Here is a 21082-nt window from a genome sequence, read left to right on the forward strand (position 1 = left end):
ACTTGTTCCTGTGTGGATATTGTGGTTGTCTAAAACTAGTATTGATATCTAAACTCATTTGTGACTACAGTACGACAAATAAGTATTGCCTCAAATATTATTATTATTTGCTTATCATGAAAGATGGCTCTTCTCATGCAATTTGTTGACCACTTCATCAGCTGTTCTCATATATCATTTTTTATCTGTTTCATAGTATATGAATATTTTTGTATTATTAGTTTTGCTGCTGAATTATGAAACTTGACTGGAACTAATCTTAATAATGACTGAAGCCCTCATAATTCAATTTTTTGAATCTGTGAAGCCTTCTATTTGCATTTGTGTAATTAATATTCCAAAAGTTCATTTTTAATATTACCTTTCTCCATATTTCTCTTTCTCATAAATTATATTCTCCCTGGTCTGGTCATTTCAACAGCTTTATAATATAAATTTGTCTTGCATTCCATTGCTGTTTTCTACCTTTATAAAAAGTTAGTGACTTTTTGTTTATGGAAAATAAATTATTAAAGACAAGAGATGGTTCAAGCATCAGATACCCATGTGCAACTGCTATATTAAAAAGAAAAAAAAAGTCCAATAACAGTAGTTTTCCTCTTCTGACATTGATTATAGTAATTTATGTAATGGAATTAATACATCATTATAGATATGCCATTAATTTTGTGCTGCTATTAAATTAAGTTATTAATATGTTTTTGTCCCGTTGGTTTTGTCCCGTTGGTTTTGTCCCGTTGGCCTTGTCCCGTTGGCCTTGTCCCGTTGGCCTTGTCCCGTTGGCCTTGTCCCGTTGGCCTTGTCCCGTTGGCCTTGTCCCGTTGGCCTTGTCCCGTTGGCCTTGTCCCGTTGGCCTTGTCCCGTTGGCCTTGTCCCGTTGGCCTTGTCCCGTTGGCCTTGTCCCGTTGGCCTTGTCCCGTTGGCCTTGTCCCGTTGGCCTTGTCCCGTAGGCCTTGTCCCGTTGGCCTTGTCCCGTTGGCCTTGTCCCGTTGGCCTTGTCCCGTTGGCCTTGTCCCGTTGGCCTTGTCCCGTTGGCCTTGTCCCGTTGGCCTTGTCCCGTTGGCCTTGTCCCGTTGGCCTTGTCCCGTTGGCCTTGTCCCGTTGGCCTTGTCCCGTTGGCCTTGTCCCGTTGGCCTTGTCCCGTTGGCCTTGTCCCGTTGGCCTTGTCCCGTTGGCCTTGTCCCGTTGGCCTTGTCCCGTTGGCCTTGTCCCGTTGGCCTTGTCCCGTTGGCCTTGTCCCGTTGGCCTTGTCCCGTTGGCCTTGTCCCGTTGGCCTTGTCCCGTTGGCCTTGTCCCGTTGGCCTTGTCCCGTTGGCCTTGTCCCGTTGGCCTTGTCCCGTTGGCCTTGTCCCGTTGGCCTTGTCCCGTTGGCCTTGTCCCGTTGGCCTTGTCCCGTTGGCCTTGTCCCGTTGGCCTTGTCCCGTTGGCCTTGTCCCGTTGGCCTTGTCCCGTTGGCCTTGTCCCGTTGGCCTTGTCCCGTTGGCCTTGTCCCGTTGGCCTTGTCCCGTTGGCCTTGTCCCGTTGGCCTTGTCCCGTTGGCCTTGTCCCGTTGGCCTTGTCCCGTTGGCCTTGTCCCGTTGGCCTTGTCCCGTTGGCCTTGTCCCGTTGGCCTTGTCCCGTTGGCCTTGTCCCGTTGGCCTTGTCCCGTTGGCCTTGTCCCGTTGGCCTTGTCCCGTTGGCCTTGTCCCGTTGGCCTTGTCCCGTTGGCCTTGTCCCGTTGGCCTTGTCCCGTTGGCCTTGTCCCGTTGGCCTTGTCCCGTTGGCCTTGTCCCGTTGGCCTTGTCCCGTTGGCCTTGTCCCGTTGGCCTTGTCCCGTTGGCCTTGTCCCGTTGGCCTTGTCCCGTTGGCCTTGTCCCGTTGGCCTTGTCCCGTTGGCCTTGTCCCGTTGGCCTTGTCCCGTTGGCCTTGTCCCGTTGGCCTTGTCCCGTTGGCCTTGTCCCGTTGGCCTTGTCCCGTTGGCCTTGTCCCGTTGGCCTTGTCCCGTTGGCCTTGTCCCGTTGGCCTTGTCCCGTTGGCCTTGTCCCGTTGGCCTTGTCCCGTTGGCCTTGTCCCGTTGGCCTTGTCCCGTTGGCCTTGTCCCGTTGGCCTTGTCCCGTTGGCCTTGTCCCGTTGGCCTTGTCCCGTTGGCCTTGTCCCGTTGGCCTTGTCCCGTTGGCCTTGTCCCGTTGGCCTTGTCCTGTTGGCCTTGTCCCGTTGGCCTTGTCCCGTTGGCCTTGTCCCGTTGGCCTTGTCCCGTTGGCCCTGTCCCGTTGGCCCTGTCCCGTTGGCCCTGTCCCGTTGGCCCTGTCCCGTTGGCCCTGTCCCGTTGGCCCTGTCCCGTTGGCCCTGTCCCGTTGGCCCTGTCCCGTTGGCCCTGTCCCGTTGGCCCTGTCCCGTTGGCCCTGTCCCGTTGGCCCTGTCCCGTTGGCCCTGTCCCGTTGGCCCTGTCCCGTTGGCCCTGTCCCGTTGGCCCTGTCCCGTTGGCCCTGTCCCGTTGGCCCTGTCCATACAATGTAGCAAAACATGTGTTAGTCCCTTTTCCAGTTCAGATTATGATAATTTTACTTTTTGTATCACTTGTTAGAAATGAAAACTTCACAATATGGGAAAATGTGAATTCAGGTGTAAATTAGTTCACAATGAATGCATCGTAAACTTTGATCAGTTTTTTTATTCCTTCTGTTTAAAGTGGTAAATATCATCTCACTTTCTATTTTTCTGTAGGAGTTAATGCAGGTTTGGTTGTTACTGACTGTTGTCAGACTTAACCAGTGGGCCCTCATTCTTTATGCATATCCACAACTGTTACAGGCATATTATTCAGAAACACACGACCTATGTAGTTATTTATAATATTATGTGACAGGTGTGTGCTAATGCAGTTGAAATAGTAGTTTGTGACCAATGTGTGGAGAACTCGTTTTGCATTTTCAGTGGAGCAACTGTAGTAGGGGCAGGGGAAGGGATTCTTTGAGAGACACACTCAAGGCTATGTAAATTGTTTGTCAAAAGATATGAAGATCACTGGACAAGGGGCAAAGATTTGTGTCCTTCAACTTGTGACAGGGGGAGCAAACATTCAGTTAGAGAATTTAAAGGTGAAAAACAGAATTTAGAGTGTCGGCAGATTAACTAAGAATGGGGATGAAAGAGAGCTAAAGATCAGAAATAGCCTGTTACCTGTTTAAGGGGAGAAGCCTTGTTCAGATAGATGAACAATCACAGGCAAAATCAACTTATTCAAATAAGCTTACTGTGTTGCATTAGAATGTTACTGGACTTGAAAACAAACCTCATTACCTCTTATCTGTTCAGTCAGTGTATAGAATTGTGTTACAAATATTCATTTGCCGCTTCAGTCTGTGTATATACGTCGTATGTGTTTGACACTCAAAAATGTCTCTGGAACTGTATAGATTCATTTTATTAAAGCACCTATGTCTGGAATTTGGCCAGGATTCCCTAATTTGTTCCGTGCTGAAGTGATATTCCAATACAGTTGGAGAGTCTCTGCAATGCTATCAGTATCTAAGGGGAATACCAAGTAGGATGAGGCATAATGGGAATTTGCATTGTGGAGGGAGGCACACTAGGGTAGTTCATGTAGTTGTACAGAACCACTGTGCCAAGGTGGCATTGTGTTTGCCACATCTGTCTACTGAACGGGACACCGGGGTTCAAATTGCAGGTTCAGTACAATGTGTGCCTGGTGTTATGTCAAATGGTACTGTTTACACTGATGCAGAAGCAGTTGCCAAACACATTGCTCTGTATTATGCTTGAAACTCAGTGTCTGAAACTTGTTGACCTACCTTTTGTGTCCTAAGACAGCAGATAGAGCAAAAGCATTTATCTTGTACTACATGTTACTTGCAGCTATATAATGCTCCATTCAGAAATTGAGAATTTTTCAGTGTCCTAGTCCACTGCCATGATACAGCCCCAGGGTGGAACCACATCCACAACCAAATTATGAAACACCTATTGGTAGATTGTCAGCATCATATCCTTGCCATCTTTAGCCACATCTGGAGCATGGGAGAGTTCCTATTGCAGTGGCAAGAAGGCATCACCATCCCAGTACTAAAACCACCCTCTAGAGATGTATAGTTATCGCCCAATTACTCTCGCCAATATTCTCAGTAAGTTGCTTGAATACGTGGCGAGCTGGCAGCTGGGCAGCTGTGTTGGGCTCCTTTAGTTGGGGTGTCTGCCCACTCTTTCCCAGAGCAATTTTCTCTGAATCCATTCCATTACTGGTAGTCTGGTTTACCTGGAGTCTGTCAGCCACACAGCTATTGCCTGACATTGACATCTTATGGCCATTTTCTTCAACCTGCGAAAGGTTTACGACACCATGTGACTACATCACATCCTTGCTACTTAACACAAGTGGAGTCTCTGGGATCTGTTCGAAATTTTTATCCAGAACTTCTTGTAGTATTGTGCTTTCTGGGTTCAAGATGATACTTCCTACCCTCCATATAAAAGAGAATGGTGTCCCCCAGGGCTCTGTACTTGGTCTCCCTTTCTTTCTAGTGGCTGTCAATGGTCTAGCAGTAGCTGTGGGGTCCTCAAAATTACCCTCTGGTATACTTGCCTCTGCTATTCCTCCTCTAATGTGGGCATCACTGAATGTCAACTGCCAGGTGCCATATGATACACGCAGTTATGGGCCCTCACCTTTGGCTATCAGATTTTGGCCCCCGTGACAAACACTGCGCGCTACTGTCAATATTGTACAATTCATTCAAAACCAGAACTTCACCCTGCTGACCAATGTTGTGGAGACTTACCACTTTTTAGGACTGGTCTTTAATGCTCAGTTTAAATGGATTCCCTATCTTCACCAGCTTAAGTGAAAGTGCTGGCTGCACCTTAATACACTTTACTGCCTGAGTAACATCACATGGGGTGCAGATCACACTACTTTTCTACAGCTTTACAAAGCCCTGGTACAGTCCCGTCTCAATAATGGGGGTCTGGCATACCATTTGACATCACCCTCAGCAATGCAGACACTGGATTCGATACACTACTGCAGGGATTGACTTGTGACAGGAGCCTTCTGAACTAGCCTTGTGAACAGGTTACTCATGTAGGATTGGGTCCCTCCATTGCAGATTGGGTGCCAACAACTGGTTTTCATGTATGTTACACAGGTTTGCATGTCCCCTAAGCATCTGAACTAGCATCTCCTCCTTCCAAACATGGAAATCAATCGCCCACAATGGCAGCCCAGATCAGGGATTATGATAACCATCTGCATCTGGTCTGTTGTCTCTTGAATTTCTACAACCTCTCCTCCAGGCCCACACATCTACACTTCTGTGGTGCATCCATTGGCCACAGCTTCATCTTGACCTGTCACAAGTTCTGAAAGACTCAATTCAGTTTGAGGCCCGCCATTCTTGGTGAATTCTGGGGTTCAGAAGTAATCTATAGTGACGGTCACTTGTCATGTAGGCTTTGCTTATACTCGTGTGGGACTTACTGAATTGTGCTCCTTGCCGGATGACACAAATGTTTTCACAGTGGAGTTGGTAGCTGTGTTTTGTGCTCTTCAGCATGTCTGTTCCTGCACCAGTGAGTCCTTTATCATCTGCAGTGACTCCCTGACCAGTTAGCAAGCTCTCAACCAGTATTACCCTAACCATTACATGGTAATGGCTAGCTGGGATTCTGTGTGTGCCCTTGAATAATGTGGACACATAGTGGCCTTTCTCTGGACAATGTGCCATGTTGGGGTTTGGGGGAATGAACTTGGTGATAGCTTAACCAGACTGCACTTGCTGATGGCTTAGCCAAACTGGCTACCAACAAGCCAATCCTTGAGATAGGTATTCTGGAAGACGACCTCCAGTTGGTATTAAACTGTCAAGTCTTAGAGATCTGGTGTGTAGAGTGGGTCAGGCTATCTTCACAAAACAAACTATGGGTGATATTGGAGAATACAAATTGGTTGAGGTCTTATGTGCTGGTCTCTAGAAAGGACTCCACTGTCCTTTGCAGCACTACATAGTTTACACTTGACCAACTCATGGTCATCTTCTCCATCATGAGGACACACCCCAGTTCATTGTGGTTACAGTTTGACAGTGATCCACATTTTGCTGGACTGTCCCAATCTATCAACACTGTGGCAGACTCTCAATCTCTGTGACTTGCTACCCATTGTAGTAGGAGATGATGCTTCAATGGCTGACGTAGTTTTATGTTTTATTTGTGAAGGGGGCTTTTACCCCTCACTGTAAGGAAGGGCCACTTAGTCTTATCAGCCCACTGACAAGTTGGCAGAATGCTCTGTTGTCTACTTTGTCCAGAGTGTCTGTGGCTGTCCGAACTGGCCCTTGCCCTACCTGATCTTTTACGCTTCCTGCCCTCCCACCCTTTCATGTGGTCAGTTCACCTTGTTTGTCTTAAATCTATACACTCTTCTCTTGCCCCATTAATCTAGGAGTTAATGGTTATACCTCACTGGGAGTAGAAAAGAGCTCATAGGACTCAGAGGGATGAAGGACATGGAAATTGTGTAATGGTATGCTAATGTTCCAAGACACATTTGAGCTTCACACACAGTTGTTGATCTTATTTAGAGTGGATAGACCACAACAATTCACATATGATTCAGTGTGTGGTATTAGAGAAATCCACTATGGAGGATGGGGATGGGGAAGGATGGGGTACTGGTGCTGTGTTAGGTGTATGATGGTGTGATAGTTGGGTAACCTTGTTCATCACTTCGAAAATGAGGTGACTGTTTGCTATGAACATATTCACATAGTGGCTGCAAAGAGATGGAAGCATTAGGTTTGTTGTTGTGGTTAATTAGAATGGGATGGAGTTGTATGGTGTGTGGAGGGTACAGTGTTAGCAATGCTGTTCACACACTGTTGAGCAATTATTTAGATGACAGAAATTAGATCTGAATTGAAATGTGACTGACAACATAAGATTGTTTTTTAAATTATGTTCCAATATACATGTTTATTAGTGAAAACCTCCTATAACAAAGGACATGACAAACTAACTTATATTTATATAGCTTTTAAAGCTCAAAATAATTACTTTAAAAATTCGGTAGATCACTAGTAGTAGTAGTAATAGTAATAGTAATAGTAATACTAATACTAGTAGTAGTAGTAGTAGTAGTAGTAGTAGTAGTAGTAGTAGTAGTAGTAGTAATAATAAAGCTCAAAATAATTACTTTAAAAATTCGGTAGATCACTAGTAGTAGTAGTAATAGTAATAGTAATACTAATACTAGTAGTAGTAGTAGTAGTAGTAGTAGTAGTAATAATAATAATAATAATAATAATAATAATAATAATAATAATAATCCCGTGGAGGCCCGGGAAAAGAATAGGCCTCCGGTATGTTCTGCCAGTCATAAAAGGCGATAAAAAGAACAAACCACTAATAGGGCTAACCGCCCTTCTAGTGTGATGAGTTGGTTCAGGACAGAACTAAAGAAGCATCGGACAAGCGCCATCATGGTCGGGGATGACGCTTGAACCCTATGCCCGCCCACAATGGTAACAACACTGCTAGCTAACTGGAAACTGATTTAAATCCAAATAGAGGTGTTTTGCAGGATATGCTTCCTGCAACCACCCTAGAAGGAAAACAGACAGAGGATGAGATGGTCAGATGTTCTGTTATTACCAAGCAACAAACCTAGGACCAACACAATAGGACCAACACAACTGGATACAGATCACAAGTATATGCAACATATATTACCAGATACCCAGAATTAAAATTTTTAACAGAACGACGACTAGCTGATCAGATCCGTGTAATAATCAAAAATAACAGGATACCACAGTCAGAATTAGAAAACATCAAACAAGTACAACAAATACTGGAACAAAATAATGTGCAATCAGAAGAAGAAGAAAATACAGTAATGGACTCAAACATCCCAGAGCAAAGAAACAAAGAACAACATGCATCAATTAGACAGAGGAAAACGAAATCTTAAGACAGCCACCAGAACAAGTACAAATAGAATACGAAGTGACACACATGTTAGATATGGAAGAAAAATTTCAGCTGACATACATAGAATACAAAGACACAAATACAGACATTAGACCATTCTTGCATGGACTGCCAAATAACCCACAAGTTGAAACAACAATAACAACTATCAACACAATCATACACAACAAGATAAATTAAAAACAACTATTGAAGAGTTACAACTACTGGTTTATGTAAGAGCACTTACTACACTAAATATACACACTAGGCAGAAATCAGAACCAACCAACACACAGAAGAAATCCACAAAGTGAGCATGGCAACACAGGCTACAGATCAGAATAGAAAAACTGAGAATAGACATCGGACAGCTAACACAATTTTTAAGAAATGAAATATCAGACAAATATAGAAAAAGGTTAGGTAAAATCTCACAACAAGAAGCGATAGAGCAGATAGATGAAAAGAAGCAGAAATTACAAGCATTGGCCAAACAACTTGGAAGATACAAAAAAGTGAAAATAGAAGGAAACAAAACCAAACATTCAACACAAACCAAAAGAAATTTTACCAGACAATAGATAACACACACATTAAAATGGACAATCCACCAAACATAACAGACATGGAACACTTCTGGAGCAACATATGGACAGACACATACAAGATGATACCACAAATGCCTGAAGTGATAATTTTGCAACTTGAAGTCACGCAAGCAATTAATTCTACTCACAATTGGAAAGCCTCTGGAAAAGATAAAATAGCAAATTTCTGGCTAAAGTAGTTCACCTCAATACATTCACATCTAACTAAATTATTTAAGTTACATTGCAGACCCATACACATTCCCTGATAAACTTACACAAGGAATAACTTATCTGAAACCTAAAGATCAAGCAGACACAGAAAACCCCATAACATGCCTACCAACAATATACAAACTATTAACTTCAGTCATTACACAGAAATTAATGACACATACAACACAGAACAAAATTATAAATGAAGAACAAAAAGGCTGTTGCAAAGGAGCACAAGGATGTAAAGAGCAACTGATAATAGATGCAGAGATGATGTATCAAGCTAAAACTAAAAGGTCACTACACTACGCATACATTAATTACCCAAAAGCTTTTGATAGTGTACCCACTCATGGTTACTACAAATATTGGAAGTATACAAAGTAGATCCTAAATTGATACAGTTCCTAAACACAGTAATGTAAAATTTGAAAACCACACTTAATATTCAAATATCACATCACAGCCAATACAGATTAAGCGTGGAATATACCAAGGAGATTCAGTAAGTCCTTTCTGGTTCTGCCTTGCTCTGAACCCACTATCCAAGATGCTAAATAATACAAATTATGGATACAACATTACTGGAACATACCAACAAAAAATCACACATTTGCTACACATGGACGATCTAAAACTACTGGCAGCAACAAATCAACAACTCAACCAATTACTAAAGATAAGAGAAGTATTCAGCAATGATATAAATATGGCTTTCGGAAAAGACAAATGTAAGAAAATAGCATAGTCAAGGGAATAACACACTAAACAAAAAGATTATGTGTTGGATAACCACAGCGACTGCATAGAAGCGATGGAAGAAACAGATGCCTATAAATATCTAGGATACAGGCAAAAACTAGGAATAGATAATACAAATATTAAAGAAGAACTAAAAGAAAAATATAGACAAAGACTAACAAAAATACTGAAAACAGAATTGACAGCAAGAAACAAGACAAATGCTATAAATACTTATGCTATACCAATATTGACCTATTCATTTCGAGTAGTGAAATGGAGTAACACAACTCGAAGCACTCAATACACTTACATGATCACAATGCCACAAATATAGAATACATCACTTACATTCAGCAACAGAAAGATTCACATTAAGCAGAAAGGAAGGAGGAAGGAGATTTATCAACATAAAAAACCTACATTATGGACAGGTAGACAATTTAAGAAAATTCTTTCTAGAATGAGCAGAAACTAGCAAAATACACAAAGCAATCACTCATATAAATACATCGGTTACTCCATTGAAATTTCATAGCCACTTCTACAACCCTTTAGACCACATAACATCATCAACAGATACGAGGAAAGTAAATTGGAAAAGGAAACACTACATGGCAAGCACCCTTATTATCTAACACAGCCACACGTCAATCAAGACGCATCCAACACATGGCTAAGTAAAGGCAATATATACAGTGAGATGGAAGGATTCACGATTGCAATACAGGATCAAACAATAAACACCAGGTATTACAGCAAGCATATTTTTAAAGATCCCAATACCACAATAGATAAATGCAGGCTTTGCAAACAACAAATAGAAACAGTAGATCACATCACAAGTGGATGTACAATACTAGCAAATACAGAATACCCCAGAAGACATGACATTGAAGCAAAAATAATACATCAACAGCTTGCCTTACAACATAAACAACACGTTCCCACATACAAGTATGCACCACAAAAAGTACTGGACAATGATGAATACAAATTATACTGGAACAGAACCATTATAACAGATAAAACAACACCACATAACAAACCTGACATCATACTCACCAATAAAAAGAAGAAATTAACACAACTAATTGAAATATCCATACCCAATACAACGAATATACAAAAGAAAACAGGAGAAAAAATTGAAAAATACAGCCAACTGGCTGAGGAAGTCAAGGACATGTGGCATCAGGATAAAGTTGACATTATACCAATTATACTATCAACTACAGGAGTCATACCACACAATATTCACCAGTACATCAATGCAATACAGCTACATCCAAACTTATATATACAACTACAGAAATCCGTAATTATTGATACATGTTCAATTACCCGAAAGTTCCTAAATGCAATATAACATATACCGTACAGTTAAAAGGAAGTGACACTTGATCAAGGTCCACGTCTCTTTCCATTTTTAACCAGACTTAACGTCTGAGAAAGTAAAGGAATAATAATAATAATAATAATAATAATGAAAATAATGAAAATAATGAAAATAATGAAAATAATGAAAATAATGAAAATAATGAAAATAATGAAAATAATGAAAATAATGAAAATAATGAAAATAATGAAAATAATGAAAATAATGAAAATAATAATATTCTGAGTATATTCGTGCACTGGACTTTGACTAAATGATTGCAAAGCTTGAGGGCTCTGCCCTCCCCTTCTCCTCCACCCCCCCCCCCCCCCCCCCCATCTTTTTCCTTTTTTCTTCTTTCTAAACTAGCAGAACCGTAGTAGATGTATTTATTACTCATTTCATACCACTGCTAGACACACACACACACACACTCTTCTTCAGCAAGTGTTGTCACAAGGAATCTGAGTGCACCACAGCCAGGTTACAAATGTAGGACCAGGTGCTCTCTAGCAGCCAAACACCTAACTGTCAGTGCTGAAATGGATATAAGGAGGACCTAATTTTTCTATGTTACGTTCTTCAGTTTTCCAAGTATACATAGCAGTTGAAGTTTCTGATAAAATAGTAAGAATGAGGTAACTTGCGGTTTCATGGTAAGGGGTTTGAATTCCTTTTTAAATAAGAACTTGAGGTCTTTGATCCCTGCATTAAAATGATTATTTTCTTATTTATGCCTAGCAGTCTATTCTAGCAACTACTCTGATATGTCTCATATGAATATCCTAATAATGTAGAAAGCAAAACAAAAATAAAACAATGATAGCTATGAGGAGGAGGACCATCCAGTTAATTTTCCATGCTTTGAATTTGCGGTTTTAGGGTGGCTTATTCACATTTTCTTACACCTGTCATATTTAAGGCTTTTGTCACTTTGGCAACTCGGCAACTCTTACACAGCATTTTCAAAATGAAATCTGTGCTGCTAGATTGTTAGGCCATTCAAGAGATGCAGTGGTTATGGAAACTTATTTCCTCCAGCAGCATGGTGACTGGGACATAGGAACACTATATAATGTGCCTGTCAACCCTGAAGTGTCACAGAATTATCCTGCTACATCATTTTTGATATTATGTTTTGATCCACACTGAAAATATTAAATAATATGATGCTTGTCTATGTGAATGCAGAAATGTCCACTCCAGATTATAGCTGCAAGGCATGATGCAGCGTTATCATCTGGGCTGAATCCAGTGAGTGTCCAGTGTCGTAGAAATTATTATGATCAGGATAGGTGCAATGAGTTCTTTCTCAGAAATGTTTTCCAAGGTTTTACTATTACTATTAGGTTAGAAAATTAAGTAAATTTTATTTGAGCTTCCAATAGATAGATACTGTTTGGGGACAGATGAGATTTGGATTACTAAATCACAGAAAAAATTCGCTTAGTAACACAGTTAGACTTCTGTAGTGTCAACATTAAGCAGATGCAGATAGTTCAGCAGAGTAGATCAAGTGGAAGGCATAATTTGTGCAAAAGTTTCTGCATTCTACAATGTGAGCAGTTTGTGTAGCTGGCCATTATGTAATATTATTTCAGTTACTACAAAATACAGTCAATTTTACATATTGGATAGCTATGCCAGCTGGCTAACTGTGATTTAATCAAACAAGGAAATAAACCCTAAATCCACGGCAAGGAGTCAGGGAGTTAGGCTACTCATCCATTATAGTGTAACTCCATTACCATATGGTTATTACCAGGCTGTGCGGTGTTTGGTGGTCTGATGTGTCGACAGTAGGTTTTTATATATAGTATCTGGGTTAGATTCAGTCCTCAGGCCACCTCAGTGGCTCAGCATTTAGTTGCTGGGTACGGGCTTTGCAACCCCGGGGTCCATGAGCTGGGGGCTTGGAAGCGCTACCAGTCCCCAATACCATAAGCTCTGAGTGTGCTTCATCTACCACTGTAATGTGTGATGGTGGAACATTGTATGGTACAGAGCCCGATATATTGGCTTCCCTGCCTGGGTTGCGAGGATGGTATAAACCTATATAAAAAAAACCTCAGTGTCAAGGTGTGTTGCATGCAGAGGAGACGCATGGTTGTTGAGGTAGAACAGTTGCTAGCGGGTGGCCTCTGTGGAATCTGCCACCCCCTCGGTTCTATTAGTATTACCCAGGCAAGCGAGGCTCTGTCTGGGTGGGCATTCTTTCCCCTAGCTGCTCATGGGACCACCATGAAACAAAATACGAATAGTGTGCAGGCATGAGTCTCTAAGAAAGAAAAGTTCAATGCTTTATAGTATGACCCCCAATCGTTCCCTTCCCTGTCCACAACAGGGGAGGAACGGCGGTATAGATTACCTGGTGAGACGTATTCTCCTCAATTTCTGGTTTGCAGCGGAACAGATGGAGTCTAATTTCTGACCACAAAGCCTCAGATTTTTGTGGAAAATTTAGAGGAAAAGTTTGGAGAAGTCTAAAATGAGGTCTGGAGCAGTCCTCATACAGACAGCATCATCAGCACAGTCACGGGCATTGCTTGCTTGTGGCAAGCTTGGTGATGTTGCAGTCTCCATTACACCTCATAAGAGCCTAAATATGGTTCAGGGACTTATTTTTCATCGTGACCTGTTGTTGCAGTCTGGCGATGAGCTCCATGCAATTTTGGAATGCTGTGGTATCCACTTTGTACGACAGGTCTTCAGGGAACCTAAACATAGTAGGGTCACCACCAGCGCCTTCGTCTTGGCTTTTGAGGGAGACACCCAGCCCTAAAAGGTCAAGGTGGTGATATATTGATGTGATGTTAAGCCTTATGTCTCTCCTCCCGTGCGCTGCTTTAAGTGATGGAGGTTTGGACATACATCATAGAGATGTGACGCCAACCCTACCTGTCGGGATTGTGGACGTGCCTCCCACCACAACGTCCTGTGTTCGCCGCCCCCTGTTTGTATCAACTGCTGACAGAAACATTCACCTTGCTCATCCGACTGCACAGTTTATCTAAAAGAATGGAAGATCATGGAGTATAAGACCTTGGACAGGCTCACTTGGCTGGCCACGGTGGTCTTGCGGTTCTAGGCGCTGCAGTCCGGAACCGTGGGACTGCTACGGTAGCAGGTTCGAATCCTGCCTCTGGCATGGATGTGTGTGATGATGTCCTTAGGTTAGTTAGGTTTAAGTAGTTCTGCGTTCTAGGGGACTGATGACCTCAGATGTTAAATCCCATAGTGCTTAGAGCCAGCCTGGCTCACTTACACAGAGGCTAAATGTAAGTACGACCGACTTCACCCTGTACGCATTTCATCAACGTTTGCTGCAGCAACTTCTATGTCACCATCCCTGGTGACGAGCACCCAAGCTCAGCCACTTTTTGTGGCCCCTCCAGCCCAACTGTCTATTCCTGCCCCAGGTAGTTGGGGCAACATGCTCTTCCGTTACTCCCGTTATCAGCAGTGGGAGTAGCAACCCCTTCCTTCTTTGGGGAATTCATTCCCCACCTCCGAGCCGGAGAAGTGCCCGCCACCTCCGGCTCCCCTCGCACAGAAGGGATTGCTTGGTGCCCGCCCTTCCACTGTTACTGCCCCTCCAGATGTCAGCCAGTGGCTGAAAAAGGCACCACCTGAGGGCCGTAGGGCTTCCGGGTCTTCCTTGGTCCATGAGACTGGGTCGGAAAAGCCCACCCAGCCTGATAAACGGAATGACAAATGGGTCCCTACCGAAAAGAAGCAGCAAAAAGAGGAGGACGTAGACAAAAAAGTTCACCACTGCACCTGAAGATGATGTGGAGCATCTAGCGTCCACTCAGGAGCTAGATGTTGCTCGACCCGCAGCTCCTATGGAAGTTGATCAGGCTTAGTCACAGTCAGTGGCGGCGAGCGCTTCTGAAGTGTGACCTATCCCCCCCAGGTTCTTCCATGTCTTCAGTCGGATACCATTATCCTGCAATGGAACTGACATAGTTTTTTTCCACTACTTTGCTGAGTTGAAACAGCTTTTGTGCCGCTTCCCTGCCACTTGTTTGGCAGACCTCCTCCCTCTGTGGCTACCATGGTTACTATAAGAACCATGTAGAATATGACAGGGTGTCTGGCGGTGTGTGTGTTTGTTATTGCCACTGTTCCTAGTGCCCCAGTGCCACTTCACACAGAACTCGAGGCTGTGGCTGTTAGTCTGGACAGGACTGGAGCTTACCATATGTTCCCTCTACCTTCCCCCAGATAAGGTTGTCTTTCTTGCTGACCTCGCTGCCCTGTTGGCCCAGCTCCCTCTGCCATTCCTCCTTTTGGGGACATTTGCCTTCTTAACACTGGTGCTCCCACATATTTTAACTTGACTCATGGCACATACTCGGCCATTGACCTCTCTTAGTAACCCAGGTCTCCTTCCATACCTCAGTTGGAAGGTCCACAATGACCTCTGTGATAGCGACCACTTTCCTATCCTGGTTTCTCTTCTTCAATCCCAACCCCCTGACCAGCTGCCACGATGGTCTCTTCATGGAGCTGACAGGGCAGCCTACACCTCAGCTACTGTGGCCATCACTCCACTTCTGGGTGACATTGATTTGGTGGTGGACGAGGTCACTATTTTCATTGTTTCTGCTGCTGAGGCAACTGTCCCCTGCTCTACCAGTACCCTAAGGCGTACGTCAGTCCCTTGGTGGACACCAGAGATTGCAGAAGCTATCCGGGACAACCAGCGAGCCCTGCAATGACACTGGTGTCATCCTTCCCCAGAGAATCTGGTTGCCTTTAAGCGGCTGCAGACCCGGGCTTGACAGTTCATCCAGCGGAGCAAACAGGACTGCTGGGAACAATATGTTGTCACCATAGGTTCTTGCACCTACCCATCTCAGGTGTTGTCGCGGGTTTGGCGCATTTTTGGCTTTTGCCCTCATGCGTCTGTCCCTTGCCTTTCTCTTTGGGGTACACTTTGTACTGACCCAATCGCCATCACCTAACATCTGGCAGAGTACTTCGCTCGTATTTCCACGACAGCAGGCTACAGCTCAGAATTCCGCGCCATTAAAGAACAGGCTGAGCATACGCAGTTGTTCTGCATGCACCGTTTTGAATGGGAGTTCCAAAGTGCCCTTACAGCTTGCCCTGATACCTCTCCAGGTCCAGACTGAATTCATAACCAGTTTCTTCACCATCTCTTGGTGCACTGTCAGGGTGAATTACTCGCCCTGTTGAACTGCATCTGGAAAGAGGGCGTTTTCCCAACTCGTTGACAGTGCTGAAACCTGGTGCAGATCCGCTGGTGGTTGATAGCTATCACTCTATCAGCCTTAACCAACGTTATGTGCAAACTGCTGGAACAGATGGTTAGTTGGCGGCTCATGTGGATCCTCGAAGCTTGGGGCCTCCTAGACCAGCAACAGAGGTCTGGGCTAGAGCCGCTCAGCGATCAACAATTTAGACTCAATAGAGTCGGCTATTCATACAGCTTTTACTCGTCGAGAACATCTAGCTGCTGTTTTCTTTGAACTTCGGAAGGCGTACGATACCACCTGGCACCATCATATGCTTGCTACATTGCTTACGGGGTCCACTTCTGATTTTTCTACGGAATGTTCTCTCCAATCGCTCCTTTCAGGTTAGAGTTGGTACTTATTTTAGCTCTGCTCATATTCAGGAGAATGGTGTCCCACAGGGCATGGTTCTCAGTTCCTCTCTTTTTGGTGGTGATTAATGGTCTTGCGGCTGTGGTGGGCTCATCGGTCTGTTCCTCTCTATATGCCGATGACTTTGCCTTTATTACAGCTCCCAAAGCATAAATGTTGCTGAACGGCGGCTGCTGGAAGCTATCAGTCACACACCTTTTTGGGCATCCAACCATGGTTTTCAGTTCTCAACCTCTAAGACCTGAGAATTGCTGTCGTCGAACGGTCCACCTCCATCCAAAGCTGTACCTTGCCAATGAACTCCTCGCTTCCTTGGCATGCTGTTTGATGCTCAGCTAACTTGGACACCTCATTTTCGCGAGCATAAACAACGGTGCTGGCGGCACCACAACATCCTTCAGTGTCTCAGCCACGCTGTTTGGGGGGCTGCACAGCTCTATAAGGCCTTAGTCCAGTCCCATCTTAACTACGGGAGTGTGGTCTACGACTCTGCAGCACCTTCAACATTGCGGATCCTCGACCCGATTCTCCATTGTGGTGTCAGACTGGTGACAGATGCCTTCCGCACTAGTCCAGTGACTAGCCTTCTTGTAGAAGCTGGAATCCCTCCCCTATGATTCTGCCAAAAACAGTTGCTTATGTCATACATCACCCGCGTTCATGCGTCGCCCGACCATCCAAACTGCGGGCTCCTTTTCCCATCTTCTGCACTCCCCTCGACCAGTGTTTCTATCAGGACCCTTTGGTGCACAGTATTCAAGATGATGTTTCTGCTCTCGCCAAGTGTGGCTTTTCAGTGACGCTTGTGTGGACCCTGGGCCACATTGCCATTCCAGGAAATGAACGTGTCGATCAGTTGGCCAAGCAGGCCACCATTTCACCACCCCTGGAGCTTGGTCTCATGGAAAGAGACCTCCAGTCAGCCCTAAATCGCAAAGTCCACAATGTCTGAAGCTCTGAATGGTCTGTCTTGAACACGCCAAATAAGCTCCGCATGGTCAAGTCATCCATGGCCGTATGGAACTCATCCTTGAGGGGCACGCATAGGGACTCAGTGGTTCTCTGCCGTCTCTGAATTGGACATACACAGTTGACCCACAGCTATCTCCTTCATCATGAGAACCCGCCCAAGTGTCCCTGTGATGCAGGGCTGACAGTGGTCCATCTTCTGATGGACTGCCCCCTTTTAGCCCCTTTGCGACAGTCCTTTAATTTACCAGCTGCACTTCCTTTAATTCTCAGTGACGATGCCTCTATAGCTGACTCAGTTTTACATTGTATCCATGCAGCTGGGTTTTATCACTCGCTCTAGTGTCTGAGCTCTCGCATGATTTCTCAGGCTACACCCACTCCAGCGACTTTTGTGACGTGGATACCAATATAGTGTCTTTTATGGGAACAAGTTATGTTGGTACCCCTATCACCGCTTTCCAGCTGGAGGTTCTTAGTCAGTAGTTGATTGGTTGACCTTTCACCTGATACATCAACCACGGTAGTTTCTTTTACTCTAGTTAACTATTTTCTCTGCTCCTTTTAAGTGTCCTCTATTTTGTGTTACTGCAGTATTCATTTTAGCTCTGTACCCCTTGGTGTTCCCTCCCTCTGGGTGCAGAGGTTACGCTTTTACTGTATAGGCCTTTTACAGGTATGTCTGTCTGGAACAGTACACTGAAGACCTCAATGTTCAGCCCCCATAAAATGCCAAAACCAACCAACCAACCCCCTCAGGCAATGGTTATTAATAGGCACAGACAGATCCTACTCACCTCTTGTAACAAAAGGTGACCAATGTAAGATTGTAAATCCTGCTCAAATATTAGAAAATGTCAACAAATTTTTATAACAGTAGCAAATCCGATGTTTTAGTTGAAGACTCTTATGAAGAGAATCTACATTTATTTGCGTAAACTTAGAGTGACAATCAGTCTAATTAAATTTGACAAAGTAACAATAAAATATGTAGAAAACACTATATTAAACCTAAAAAAAAACTGTGTGGGATGGGATGCAATTTGTGCCATAGTTATCAAAGCACCCACAAATATAATAGCACACCCACTGTCTGAAATAATTAATAAATAACATTAAGGCAATTACTTTTCAGACGTCCTGAAAGGGGTGGAAGTTGAACGATTACTTAAAAAAGGTTGTACAGAAGATATGGGAAATTACCATCCAATTTCCCCTTCTTCCTGTGTGTTCTAAGTTATTTGAACTGATTGTTTAACTAAATATTCAAAAATTTTGTCATTAGATTAATTTAATCTCAAAAAATTAATTTGGCTTGCAAAATGACAAAAATATAATATATGCAATTAACAAATTCATAAATAAAGGTAGCTCCACCTTAAATAAATCTCAAAAAGCTCCAGGAATATTCTGGTACTGAGGCATAGTATTTGATTGTGTGAACCACTATTATTATTACACACAAAATGCAAAAATACAGAATTATGGGCAGTGCCTTATAGTGGTGTAAGTCATATTTCACAGAGAAACAGCAAAGGGAGGTCACATCATCAGAGAAAGGAAAATACACCTCAAGAGAAAGAACTACCTCACAGGGTGTACCACAAGGATCAATTCTAGGTACACTTTGCCTTTTTACATAGTTGACTTACCTTTCAATAGAAATAATCATCCAGTTTTATACACTCATGACACATCAGTACTGATAGAAAATGATAATACAGGAGAAATTCCTGAAAATATCAGAAAAACTCCAGAAATTCCAGATATTTGGTTCCATCTAAATGGGCAAATCAGAATCTTTCAGAAGCACAGCTTATGTGGTTTAAGACAAAACAGTTGAAAATAAATTCACATTACGCAAGGAAGTCTGGAGCTAAGTGATGCAGTATGTGGTAAATTAATAGGAATGCAGTTGGACAGAAATCTGTCATTGTTGCTTACTGATAAACTATTTAAAAAAACAGACTGAACTGCCTGGCATTTGCTATGTCAGTCTTAGCCAGTGTCACTGTCACAGACACAAAAAAGTAGTGTACCTTAGCTACTTTGAGGCAATGGTGAGATACGGCATTGCGTTACGGGGAAATGCTAGCAATTTGATATTAATTTTAAAGGAAAAGATTATATGGAACATAGGCAGTGCAAAGTCAAGAGAATCTTGTCAGCCATTGTTAAGAGACCTAAACATGCTAAGTGTTCAATCACTGTATTTATATGAAATATTTATTTTCACAAATAATAATCTGAAATTGTTTGCTCCAAACAACTTCCAGTATGGATATGAAACTAGAAACGTAGTTAGTTTCATGCTTCCTGCACATAGACTCAAATTTTTTGCACAGACTCCACAACATTTAAAGATGAAAATACACAATTGGTTAAAAAGACAAATATTCAAAAGACTGAAACTGATTAGTACAAAGAAAATCATATAGTGCTCTGAAATAAAAATGCTATTTCTCGACTAATGAATTTTTTTGTGATGCTCTGACGATTCAAGCAGAATAAAAATTAAAAGTATATGTATTCAGATTTTTATAGTTCTAGTAAATGTTGTATTCCATGTACAATATATTACACTTACAAGCTTGAAGGGTCTCCTGTATAGTAAATCAATGGTTTGACATTTACGGTACGTTATGAGATGATAAAATTCTATATCTGAAATGGACAGCAGCCTCCAATAATGGTCAGTGACTTCCACCTATTTGACTTGCCTCTGCTAAACATGTACTCAATAAGATAGCTAACTATATGCAAACAAATCTGTAAAAGAATAATTTAATGTAGAAACATAATATTTAGATATGGCTATCACTGACTTTTTCTTTGATTATATTTGTACTCTCATTTCTAACTTCAGATTGAGATTGGCCAGATTTATTAATTCATTGTAGTTTTGGAATTTTGACAAAAATGTCTGCATAACATGCCAAGGCTTAAATCCTGGAGCAGCATAAAGATTTTCATTATGCTTTTTCGTGCTCTTGTGTTAACACACCTAACTGCTACTAGAAAATGATTTTGATTTCTAACATACATTCATTTGTTGTGAACAATAATGATGTCAGAAGATTCTGACTTCCAGTAAGGTACAAAACTATTCATAACAGCATTTCAAGTTTTCGCATATCTCCCTAGTTACTGGGGGAAAATTTTTTCATAATTAATGTCTCTTCAAATAAGCTCATATCTCGCAGCACGAAATCGGTGTTAAACATCCATTTTCACTAGAAAACAATGGTGATTGATTGGTGCTGGGTTCAAATCCTGGGAACCCAGAAAAAATTTAACCATAACATTTAATGTTCATACATCTCACTGCTACTGAAAAAATTAAACATGTAACTTTTGATTCTAATTAGTTATCAAGCTAATTAGGTGCTGAGTTTGAATTGAGAACTTTGTCATGTCATTTCAGTTTTGTTACTTGTGAATGAAACATAATTTAATACCTCATCTGGTTGGTTAATAGGAACAAGGGTTTTTGGACAAGAGTCCGAGTCCAGTATAAAAATTTTCATCATGTAATTTCATGTGCAGATTCACTAACTGACTGTAGTAAAATGAGGTGTATCACATTTCTT

The 21082-nt window shown here is 42.5% G+C and overlaps 1 protein-coding gene across 1 annotated transcript in view; it reads right to left on the reverse strand.

Annotated features, from left to right (window-relative positions):
- Positions 1-690: 690 nt before the first annotated feature.
- The window catches only part of LOC124742880, a 74753-nt gene continuing 54361 nt past the window's right edge, over positions 691-21082 (reverse strand). Inside the window, exon 4 of the mRNA XM_047248821.1 lies at positions 691-2479. Coding sequence (XP_047104777.1) covers positions 691-2479 — 1789 coding nt within the window. The remainder of the gene's footprint in view (positions 2480-21082) is intronic.

This window comes from Schistocerca piceifrons, unplaced genomic scaffold, assembly GCF_021461385.2.
Source record: "Schistocerca piceifrons isolate TAMUIC-IGC-003096 unplaced genomic scaffold, iqSchPice1.1 HiC_scaffold_2341, whole genome shotgun sequence".
In the NCBI taxonomy this organism is placed as follows: domain Eukaryota; kingdom Metazoa; phylum Arthropoda; class Insecta; order Orthoptera; family Acrididae; genus Schistocerca; species Schistocerca piceifrons.